This window comes from Jatropha curcas, chromosome 10 (assembly GCF_041381405.1).
Source record: "Jatropha curcas cultivar XTBG-Jc1 chromosome 10, XTBG_Jcur_1.0, whole genome shotgun sequence".
In the NCBI taxonomy this organism is placed as follows: domain Eukaryota; kingdom Viridiplantae; phylum Streptophyta; class Magnoliopsida; order Malpighiales; family Euphorbiaceae; genus Jatropha; species Jatropha curcas.
Window position 1 is genome coordinate 9608206 of NC_143160.1, and position 11598 is coordinate 9619803.

The 11598-nt window shown below is 29.0% G+C and overlaps 1 protein-coding gene across 1 annotated transcript; it reads right to left on the bottom strand.

Moving 5' to 3' along the window:
* Window positions 1-3355: 3355 nt before the first annotated feature.
* LOC105636892 (uncharacterized) lies at window positions 3356-7678 on the bottom strand. The gene is made up of 9 exons (XM_012220286.4): window positions 7176-7678; window positions 6722-6897; window positions 6069-6247; window positions 5096-5380; window positions 4937-4995; window positions 4808-4844; window positions 4638-4709; window positions 4193-4517; window positions 3356-4036 (listed from the first exon to the last, which is right to left on the bottom strand). Exons 1-9 carry the CDS (start codon window positions 7315-7317, stop codon window positions 3602-3604), a joined length of 1710 nt encoding a protein of 569 aa, XP_012075676.1. The 5' UTR covers window positions 7318-7678; the 3' UTR covers window positions 3356-3601.
* Between the last annotated feature and the right edge of the window lie 3920 nt (window positions 7679-11598).

Here is an 11598-nt window from a genome sequence, read left to right on the forward strand (position 1 = left end):
ATGAGTTAAACAAATAAATATAACGATTGGAGATTAGAAAAGAAGGAATCCATGAAAATATAGTAAGCAAAATGAAAAGAAGAAATAAAAGAAAATGCAGAAGAACACATAATTAAATTAAAAACTAAAATTTCATAATATCAACTGTAAAAATGACAGAGACAATAAATTATTACATCATAGAGAAGTGCGTTAGTTCATGTCTCTGCCATCCATTGCTGATTTAGGTAAAAAAAGAGACAAGTTGAAGCACCGAGACCATAGTCGAAGAAATCATTGCCACAAAAGAAACAAAATTAAAGAGAAATCTCCACATTTTCCTCTCAATTAATTCAATCCAAAGAGTTATCCAAAATGAGTTGATAAATTTCTATTTAGGTATCTATATTTATAGGTAAAGATTCTAACTCTTCGAATTCTCATTTATGTTTTATTAATATTTTTTAAAATACAATAATTCAATAATATTTATTTATTTATTTATTTATTTTGATAGTTGAGCTTCTTAACCCTTCGTTTTTCCATCCTAAGCATTTACTATTATCCAACGAACAGTCATACAAGACGATTTAGTTAAATTAGTTAATTAATGAAATACACTACAATTATATATAATAAAATAAAAAGCGAAACATCAATAGCATACATAAATATTATAATGTCCTGTTTTAAGAATATTTTTATATAATAATAACTTTTCTTATATAAAATAAAATTGTTTCTATATAATAAATTATGTTCTTATATTTGTAAACCTATTAAAATTTTATCTTTTTAATTTATAAATAATGACAAAAAATTCATTTAAAATTTGAAATTCATTAATTAATGGCATGTTACATTTATTAAACTACTAATATAAAGTTGAAACTTTTCTTGATCGAGAGAAAAGTTAAGTTTATTAATTTCTCATTGGTCATTGAAATTAATAAATGGGTTTTTGATATTTTCAAAATTAGGTCAAATAACGGTCAATATTTTTCGATGCACAGCAATATAAAATATTTATCTCTCTCACACGCGTAACAAATCTATACAATAATTAAAATTTAGAATAAAAATTTCGTGTCACTTGAAGAGACATTAGTACGTGCATTAGAACATGCATGCATATTTGTTTTTATATTAGTACGTTTCAATATTTAATTATTAAGTATATATTAAAAATATGGTTTTTATTTTTCAATAAAATAAATGTATATTATTATAAAAAAATTAATGATACTATTAAATAAAAATAATTTAATGATATTAATCACACTATTAAAAATATAGTTGCTATTTGTGCATAGAAATGAAGTTTACGTATCTAATTGACTATAATATCTTTAATTTAATACTAATTCTCTAAAAGAGAATTAATTTCCATAATACTTTATCATTAGAATTAATTTATTTTATTAATATATATATAAAAAATAATTTATCCAAGCAAGCTAATCTGAGCTAGTGACATCCTTAATATACCCAAAATTAAACATGGAAAATTTAAATGAAAAAACTAAATAATTTTGTAACGTAAAATTAAAACTCAAAAAAAAAAGAAAATTCCAAATTCTTCTCTTGAATTAAGAAGAAAAAAAACACTTGATCTCTAATAATAGGCACAAAATAATGAATTAAAAATCAAACTGTAAAAAACTCTAAAGTATCTAACTCGTTGTTTAGTTAAATAATTTGGAGTTAAATAATCTGCCAAATGATTGCGTTTTCTTTTGTTATGTCTAATCTACACTTTAAAGAAGTCAAATTTTTGAAAATAACTTCACGGTTGTCATGCTCATCTGTTTTATATCTAGAAACCCAATGTTTGAAATCTGATTCAATAATCAGAGGCACATACACATTATTGGATTGACTAAACAAATCGACTGCCTTGAAAATTGCAATTCAGCTTCATTAGATTTCAAATTCCCACCTACTGATAAAAAGGTGCATAGGCGATATATATATATATATATATATATATATATATATATATATATATATATATATATATATATATATATATAGAAATTGGTAAAGAAAAGAAAGAAGAGTTATAACTAAGTATAATTAAATTAACCACCAAAAAACATCATTTTCAACCATAATTTTTATAATAAATTCAGTCTCAAAGATAATACATTAGATGAACTACAACTGTGACAGACAGAGACAATATTTATTACAATATATAAATATATAAAATAGAAAAGAACTATATGATTATTGTCTTTACCGCCGCTACTCCCATGTCCATTGCTATAATCTTACCCCACAAAGAGGGAAACGTAGTAACAACCATGGCGACAACAGAAAGAACTGTAAAAAAGCAACTCGACATTTTTTATTTGAGTCAAAGAATTGCTATTTCCAAGTTGTGATTTCAGTTACTCTGTTCTCTCTTCTCTGTATTTATGAGTGAATTCTTTTTGCTCTTAAAATTCTCATTTGTGCATTAATTTTTGCTTCTCATTGAGCCCTTCAAATTTTTTTGCTTCATGATTTTATGGATAAAGATGTATTGCATTGTGTGAGTGCTTTTGAGTGTTTCAAGATTATAAAGTTTGAATATTTTTATTTAAATATTTTGGATTATTTTAAATGGATTTATAAACTATTTATTTTTAGATGCTTAAAACAAATTAGAGCCCAAGGGTAAATATCTATCTAGATAAATAAAATTAAATAATAAGAATTGTTTTATTAAATAATTATTTTTATTAATATTTAGTTAAAGACGTGTATATACTACTTTTTTTTTTTTTTTGTGCTCCATGCTGTCAAACCCTTTTATCATTAGTTTTATTTACATATTTATTTGGAATTCATTTTATTTACAAAATACATTTTATTAAAACAATTCACTTGTAAATAAAGTTCTCGTGTTTGCACTAACTATAAATTTATTTTAAATCTATAGCTTTACTAGCTAGTAATTAAAATTAAATTGAATTTAGCTTTAATCGTTCATATTCTTGTTAATTTTAAATTTTATTTGCAAATTCTGTTATAATCAAATTTATGGAATTAAAAGGATAAAGTTTCAAATAAATTTTCGATAATATTAAATGTCAATTAAACATAAAAAAGTAAATATATATAATAATTCTACATAGTAATTCATTAATATCAAACAAATTCTTATAGACGAATTCCTCGACAATGACGTGAATATTATGGGCCGAGAAAGCCCAATATTACTCGTATAATCATAAGAAAACCATAATAAGAGCCGTCAGGGTCATTCACTCTACCAAAAATTACTATAACCAATCACAGTCCTTCACGTGTTAATCCCTTCCCGCCAAAAGCGTCCGTTCCTTTAGCTTTTCTTCGAAAGCATAATGTAATAGACGAAGCAAGAAAGCCATTGGTAGTAATTTTCTTTCATTTCATTTCCAACTGGTATTCACAAACCGCCCAAGCTAAAAGCATTAACAAAGGCAAGTTTTACTTGCCCTATACAACAGTAACAACAATATATACTACATATTGCTATACTCCTATTACTCAAAAAATGGAACTTTGCTCCATCTTGGTACCTTCCCTTCGAAGGGATACAACAAAACTCTCACAACTGTAACTTTTATGACTATAATTTTCATTTTCTAATTCTCTATACTACATTTGTATTCGACATCGATGCATCGATGTCGCTGTTGTGTCTAGAACTGGTCTTGGTCTTGGTGCACATAATGCTGGCTTTCATTGGCAGGGGTAGTTTCACAAACACTTCCTCCCTTTGGGGGCGGTTTGCATAGAGTATCCAGAGGATAAGGCAGAGTAAAATTCCAACTGAGACTAGGCCAAGTCCGACATTTACAATATGCAGATAGTGTTCCAATGGAGGACAATAGTTTGAGGTAATTTCTTGGAATGTGTCTCTCACAAATTTGCAATCTTGGAGGCTGAGCAGAACAGGAGTATAGTGCTCCAATGCATAGCTTTCCATAACTGCAGCCACTAGCTGCTCGTAGACGTCAGGTGTCACTCTACCAACAGTTGTGCATAGCCCCAACGGTGAAACCTTGCAAATGTAGCTTCGCCAAACCTGAAAATTTTAACAAAACAATGGAGATATAAGTGAGGAAGAACTAAAAAGATTAACAAGAAGCTTAACAAGATTAACAAGAAGTTTCCAGTTGCAGATATAAGTGAGGAAGAACTAAAAAGATGTCCAAGCAATCACTAAACTGATAAGACATACCTCAGATGCATTTGTCAAAGACACCTCTTGGGAGGCACACTGACGATCTTGAAGCTTCGAATCAAATGGGTAACAAAGTGGGGGCATCAGAGGTCCAGACTGATTGTAATAATTGTATTTTTCACTCGGGGATGGATTTGCATTTGCAAAGGTGTATATGTAAGTATTGACAACATTTACAATATCATTGATCACTTCTTTGCTTTGGATGAGTGTCTTGTTTGTTGTACTTTGATCAACACAAGGAAGGATGCTGCTAAGAGCAGTCACTGCATGAGGATGCTCTACCCATTCTTCCATGGCCACGCAGGTATCAGAAATTGCACTGAGATTTTGTTGGATGAAGGGAAAATTTTACATCAGCATGCAGTATGCACAGCACTAATTTCTCAATAAAAACAAGAAAATACAGCATAAATTCTCCAGAAAAGATTCAGAATCTTACTTGTTAAGAATTATAAAGACTCCACAAAGAACGAATGTAATTGCCACTAGTAACCATCCACTCACAACAAATCTGGAGCAATGTATTGATAGAATTAGATATAACATTAAAAGCATCCAGCAATTATATATCAGTATAATATCCAACAGATAATATATAGAAAGACTTACATAAGAATAGTATGTCGGTGCCCAAGGATTGACAGGACTGGAACAAAAGCAATATCCACAAGTAAGAATTGAGTATATGAGAAAATCAAATTCAAGGTATCAATCAATAGGTGTTTCCAAAATACATACAAAAACCAAGCAGAGCCAGGATTAGCATCACTGCTGCCACACTGATCAACGCTGATCGCCTGAAACAATGAATTCAAAATTGGTCCATGAACATCATGACTGTCAATACAATTACCAAGTGAGGTAATTCACTAACTGCAAAGGATTTCAGATACATACACAGCATTGAACACATTTTTTATTTTTCCAGCATTTTCACTTGTCTTCTCTTTCAATATATCAGCTGCAGAATTTAGATCTACATTCAATTTGTCAATATCATCCAGGACATTAGAAGGAAGAAATACTTGGGCTACATTTGTTGTCTTTGCAAGGGACAGATACTTTGTCACATTTCTCAAGGTTTGTACAGTGTAGTCTGACTGGTTTACAACATATTTCAGGGTATGCAAAGCTTCATCATGAAATTCATCTTGACCAACAGATAACAGAATGCATCCAACTCTGAACAATAAATGGATTAGGTATTAGCTGGGATCAGAAGAAGAAATCAAAAGTATTATTCAAATAAATACGAGTGGGATGTAGACAAAGAAAATGAAGATGAATGGCATGAACATGTGAATTTGTTTAGTAAAAACAACCCAAATGCAAACATGAGTAGATACTAGCGATATGGCTAAAACTTCAATTCTCCATGCAATGGCAACACAGTCCGAAATCTATAGGAAAAACAGAATTGACAAAATTAACTAAATGGCAATTCCATTGAACGATTAAAAATTGAGAAAAATGATCAGACAGCTCCATAATATTGCTTTGACAAGACAGCTACAGTTACTATTCCTCCTCTCCAAGCCACAATAAATTTAAAACAAGAAAAACCCTTTCTAGATCAAGAGGAACCAAATGCCTATAGTTAAATATGTATCAATATATGTATCTATCAAAAATATATACAAAAAATATATACATATACTGATCAAACTATCAAAACTAAGGACATCTAATATTATTCTTTAAAGCAAACAGATAAGAAAATGCTCATCAATTTCAGAAACCTAAATTATGGGGGGAAAGAAGTAACTGTTATAGGCAAAACTTAAACTCACAATGATTGAATAATTACTAAAACAGCAAGAGAATAACTACTAAGAATAGAGGTAAGTGTCAAAGGATTTTAGTTTATTACCCTGCAGCACAAGTGAACACTATAAGCAATATGAGACAAATCTTTTGAGATCTTTCTGATCCTTTGCCTTTAATTGTCACTCTCCACCGGCAGCAGTATCGTATGGAAAGGGTCAATCCGAATGAGAAAAACCACAAGACCGCCAAAATGAAACCAGCAGCACCTGTGAAACCAACAGACTGCAGACACACCAGTTAAAAACTAACAAATCAAAATTAATTTGAAGGAATAACAGAGACTACTAGCCACTGTCTATGATGAAAATAGCTATACAAGATTCCTTCAAGTTCAGTCAAAATAATGCAAAGATTTCCTTTTTCCAAAAATCTATTTAATTCATGAGAAAATGTCAACAGACTGGACTTTGCATTCCATGCTAATAGTAAGTAAACTGGTCCCATTTTTATTATAACAAAACCTAGTTCCCAACTAGATCCCCACCAGCCCATGTGAAGAAAAAGCTTTCTTGGTTCATTCAATCTACCTAACCCAAAACCTAGATCATGTGTTGACATATTTAAGTGCGTGTGGAATCTGAAATGAACCCAATTGGTGAAATGGACCAAATTTCTATTGACAAAGAGTCAACATTTATAAAATAATTAAAATCATAATATGGAGATTAGAACAATAAGTAGGCCTAAAAGACTTACAGCCCAGTAATGGCGATTAGTGATATTCCAACCATCTCTATAACGCTTAAATCCTCGAAGAATGTCCGGCCGATTAGTCCTCTTGGCCGCTAATAAAAGTTTATTATCATCAGAAGGCCCTGGAGCTTCCGCAGCAGCCTGTGACATTCCATTTTTCCATGGCCCCAAATTCTCTCCTGTAAAAGACAAATAACATTACATTAACAAAAAGATTTATACATGTCCAAAACCGAACAAGAAATGAATCACTAAAATTGCAATCCATTCAAGATAAGGACAAGAGCAAAAAACAACACTAAAAATGAAAGCCTCATGCTATAATATGGCTAAAATCTGTTTTCCCATATCTAGAATAAATAAGCCAAAATGAACAACAAGCCAGATACAGAAATTATGTAGCAAACATATCAACATCAAGAACAAAATACGAATTGTACACGTTTGATAAACGAACCTAAAATAAACTTGAGACGATCTCTATTTAGCCCATCATTTTGAGGCAGAGATGAAACAGGGCAAAAGAACGAAGAAACAATAACAAAAACAAGAAGATGAAGAAGAAACAGACTAAATCTTGTAACCAAAAAGTTATGCATCTTCACAAAGAATTTCTCACCACCCTAAAAAAAGTAAAGAAAACCCATTAACAAGGAATTTGATCGCTCTGACAAACATTCTCTCCCTCTCAGTCCAAATCTAGGGAGCTCAAGAAAAGAATCGAAGAAAAGAAGACTGAAAGACAGAGAGGGAGAGGGAGAGGGAGAGGGAGAGAGAGGGCTCTAGACTGACAGTATCATTTGGTGACTGGGGACTGGGGCCTTATAAGAGAGCACAGTGAATCACAATCAGGGTAAGAGAGGAGAGAGAAAATGGTCCCTGATTTGCAGCAGAAAAAGGCGAGTCTCACTCACATGGGGAAGAAGAGAGAGCAGAACCAAAAAGGCGGGGCTCATTAGTATCAGCAAGACACTGCTTATAGCTTAGTTGAGTATATTAAGTAAAGCATTTGTTTTTTAGCACTTTTAACCTTTTAATATTTAATAAATTTTATCATTATTTTGCCAAATATCCTATTATCTTTTTATTTTTTAATTTGTTAATTAATTGTTTTATTCAGTTAGGTGATATCACTGTAACTGATTTTGTTAGGATTTTCCCATATATACATTATTTAGATTCTTAAATACACATGTGTCCTATAATACTTGTTACATTAAATAATTAATTAAATAAAAATAATGATAATGTTAATTTATTCAAATATTCGCTATTTTTAGATATTTTGAATTTATTACTTATATTGAGTAGTGATCAAAAAATTTAAAATTAAAAACTATTGTATGTATACTGAAATCATGTTCCTAAACAAATAAAATTAAATCTTTGATATTTATATAAAAATTAAAGATCAAAAATTAAAATTAAATTCTTTTTCAATTCATTTTTATTTATCGTTTAAAGTTTTAATACAATAATCAAGAAATCAATAAATCACATCTCTTACCGTATTAATATATCACTACAAATAAAAAAATAATAAAGTGTAAAGATGATTTAGGAAATTAGTAGAAAATCATTCATTAATGTTCCTTAATTCTTTCAAAACAACTTATAATAGAAAAAATATCTGTTAAAAGAAAGGATAGAGAAAGTAATTTATTAAATTGTAAAAATAAAATTTGGTAACAAAATTGGTAGCATATTTACTACTTAAGTAAGTCAAATTTTAATATTTTTCTATTTTCATTTCACATTTTACCTTTGTACCCATTCATCGAATCTGGCCATGGCAATTGGGAAGATTGTTAGAGTATCAGTTTTATCCAGTTAAATGGGAACGGAACGGGACGGAAAAGAAATAAGTATCGTCACTGGCTGCTCTGACTTTATTCATCCATTAATTAAACGTTGTTTTTAATTAATTAGTTAAATTACCCATTCATTAAACGCCGTTTTAGTAATAGAGATTCTAGCATTTGCTGCGATTAGGTGCACGTCAAGCATCGTGTTGCTCTCAAATCGTTAACACAATTACTAGTTTATTGAGATACTGGGGCCCAGACAAAAGTTTGTGATTTGATTTGATTTGATTTGATGATGACTCTCTTATCAAGATCCAAATCCCATGGTCGCTGTTCCTTGTCATATGCTTTACTTTCAACTTTGTTTATTACTATTTATTAATCAAATAATAAAGTATAAACCATGTCAATTTTTTTTACTTTATTTGTTACCACAAAAAAATATTTTATTTTTATTTCATAATTTGAGTTCATATTTTAATAATTCAAATGGACTGCTCCCTCTAAAATATGCCTATTTGAATATTATATAAATAAAAAATATATAATACTTCGTGCGTTGCATTTTGTTTGCTTGTTTTTTTATGTCTGAAAATATTTACAAAGTTTCTAAATTTAGATATACTAATAATTATTTTTTTATAATAATATTTATAATTATTTATTGAATAAATAGTTTTTAGTATCTTAATAAGTTAGTAAAGGTAAAAAAAGGTAAAATAACTTTTGTTGATTAAAATTTTAATATGCATATTTTGTCAAATCATATAAATAAAATGAAACAGAGGGTGTAATTATTATAGTTAAAACAATTTTAATTTAATTTTTTCGCGACTAGAAATATAAAAGGTCTTTGTTTTCAATTTTAATAATTATTTTCTTCTAAAATGAAATAAAATTATGATATATGATTTTTTTTATCATACAACTTTCCAAATTTGGCAAAATTACATTTAGGTATGCAACTTTGGATTTTGAATCATATAATATATTATCCGTTTCTAAATATTTATTAGATTTGGATATTTTATCCATCTTAAGAAAATTATATAATTTATTTAAATCATAATAAATAATTGAGTAAATTATAGTACCTTAATTTATTATTTGAGTAATATCATTCAATGATCATCTACAAAAGTAAAAATGAAAAGAATAATTTATTATTTTGTAAAATGAGAAAATATAATACTTTCTTAAATGTTACAGTTATTTAAGAAGGAAGAAAATATTTTTAATATATTTAACCACGTGTTCGTAAAATTGAGTTTATTTTTTTATTTATTAAAAGTCTAATAATAAAAATAATTATACTTACAATTCAAAATTTACTAAATTAAACAAAACTCTTGAAATTAAAAAAAACTTCCTCCAAACCTTCTCTCTTCATATTAATAAGAACAAAATTTATTCTATTTTTTATTTTTTAAGGAAAGATGAGTGTTATAGGGTTCATATGGGAGGTGATGTGGAGTGACACAGAGAATAAAAAGTCTAGTATTTACGCGCGCGCGCGCAATCGGTGATAGGGCCCATCAAAAGACATTGCATGAAAAGGCGCGCCACCGTTTGCAGTTACGCGTCCACTCATGTTACGCGTATCTGCCGCGGAAATTGACCCGCTTAGTTGCACTGTTATAATGTGACACGTTACCGTTTCCTTGCCACCTAAGTTCCATTTTAATTAGACGTCGTTAAAACTTTTTTGTTTTAATTTATAACTAAAATGACTATTACATTTATTTATATATTTGCATATATTTAATTATGTTTTTTAGTAAATTTAAATACCAGTAATGTCAGATAGCATATTTTAGGCATACGAAAATAAAAAGAATATAATTTGATAATAATTACTTTTAAAATGATAAAATAAAAAAAATTAATCTATACAAACTAAAGAAAATTGTTGCTAAAAATATATTTATTTGCAATAAAATACCTTCATTTATTGTAACATTGGTCAATGATACCTTAATTTGGATTGTGTTCATAAATCAATAGTAATAAACTTCGATAAGTATTTTTAATTATTATGATTTTGGTTAATGATACCTTAATTTAGGTTTGTGTTCAGAAACCAGTAGTAAAGAATGATATAGTTGATAGATTCTTAACAAAACATTATTCTCTTATATACTTTTTTTCTTTCTAGTAGTCACAACTATATTTGCACTAAAACCATCAAATCAATTGTATCACAGTGAAAAAAACATTTTGATAACTTATAATTTTTTTAAGAAAACCACCACTTAATTTTCCGATTAAAACCATCAATTCAAAATAAAATTATTATTTATTTTTCTGATTACTTTTTGCTAACTAGTAGTTAGTACAAATTATTTTTTTTTATTATATGAAACCATCAATTGAATTGATGGTTTTAATGTAACATTCTCTCTCCATAACAAGACAAACTTTATATTTGTAAATATTGTTTACAAGAGCAAATTTTTATCAAAATCCCCTCAATTTTATTAGTAATTTTTTAAATGTATAATATATATACTTAGTTATAACCCTCAACATTCTCTAGTCATAACCTTAATTTTAGTTTAAAGTTATCGTCATCGTAAGTGTAACAGCCCAGCCCATGGTAGATATTGTCTGCTTTGGGTGCCAAACCTGGCCTGAACCCTCACGGTTTTATTCTTGGGCCAGGGAAAACCTCCGCTCTGCCAGCCCAAAACACGTCTACCATGTTCAAGGTTGCCACCCTTTATGTATAGGACTTTCACTTTGTGCGTAGCCGATGTGAGATTCGCCTAAGGTGTTATGCCCCAAACCTGGGATGTCACAGTAAGCCTCTACCTTCTATTATTTCTTTCACTTCATACTCTATTATCTTTTTCGTTTTTAATCTTTTATTCACTTTAATAAATTCATCCTTGTTTTCCCCACAATATATATGTTTTTCTTTATTTTGTTATTGTTACTTTATTTTCATATTTAGAGTTTTTTTGTCCATTCTTTATGATGTAAATAAAAGTATGATATTTGATCTTATTTGATTAGTTAGATCTTGATTTACAAGGGTGGAGGATCTTTTATCGATGGAGACTTATAGTACGACAT

Coding starts and splice junctions, on each gene's coding strand:
- LOC105636892 (XM_012220286.4), bottom strand. CDS start 7,317: ATGCATAACTTTTTGGTTACAAGATTTAGTCTGTTTCTTCTTCATCTT. Junction 5,381..6,068: donor GTGTTCACTTGTGCTGCAGG/GTAATAAACTAA, acceptor TTTATTGTTCAG/AGTTGGATGCATTCTGTTAT. Junction 4,845..4,936: donor CCTGGCTCTGCTTGGTTTTT/GTATGTATTTTG, acceptor CTTTTGTTCCAG/TCCTGTCAATCCTTGGGCAC.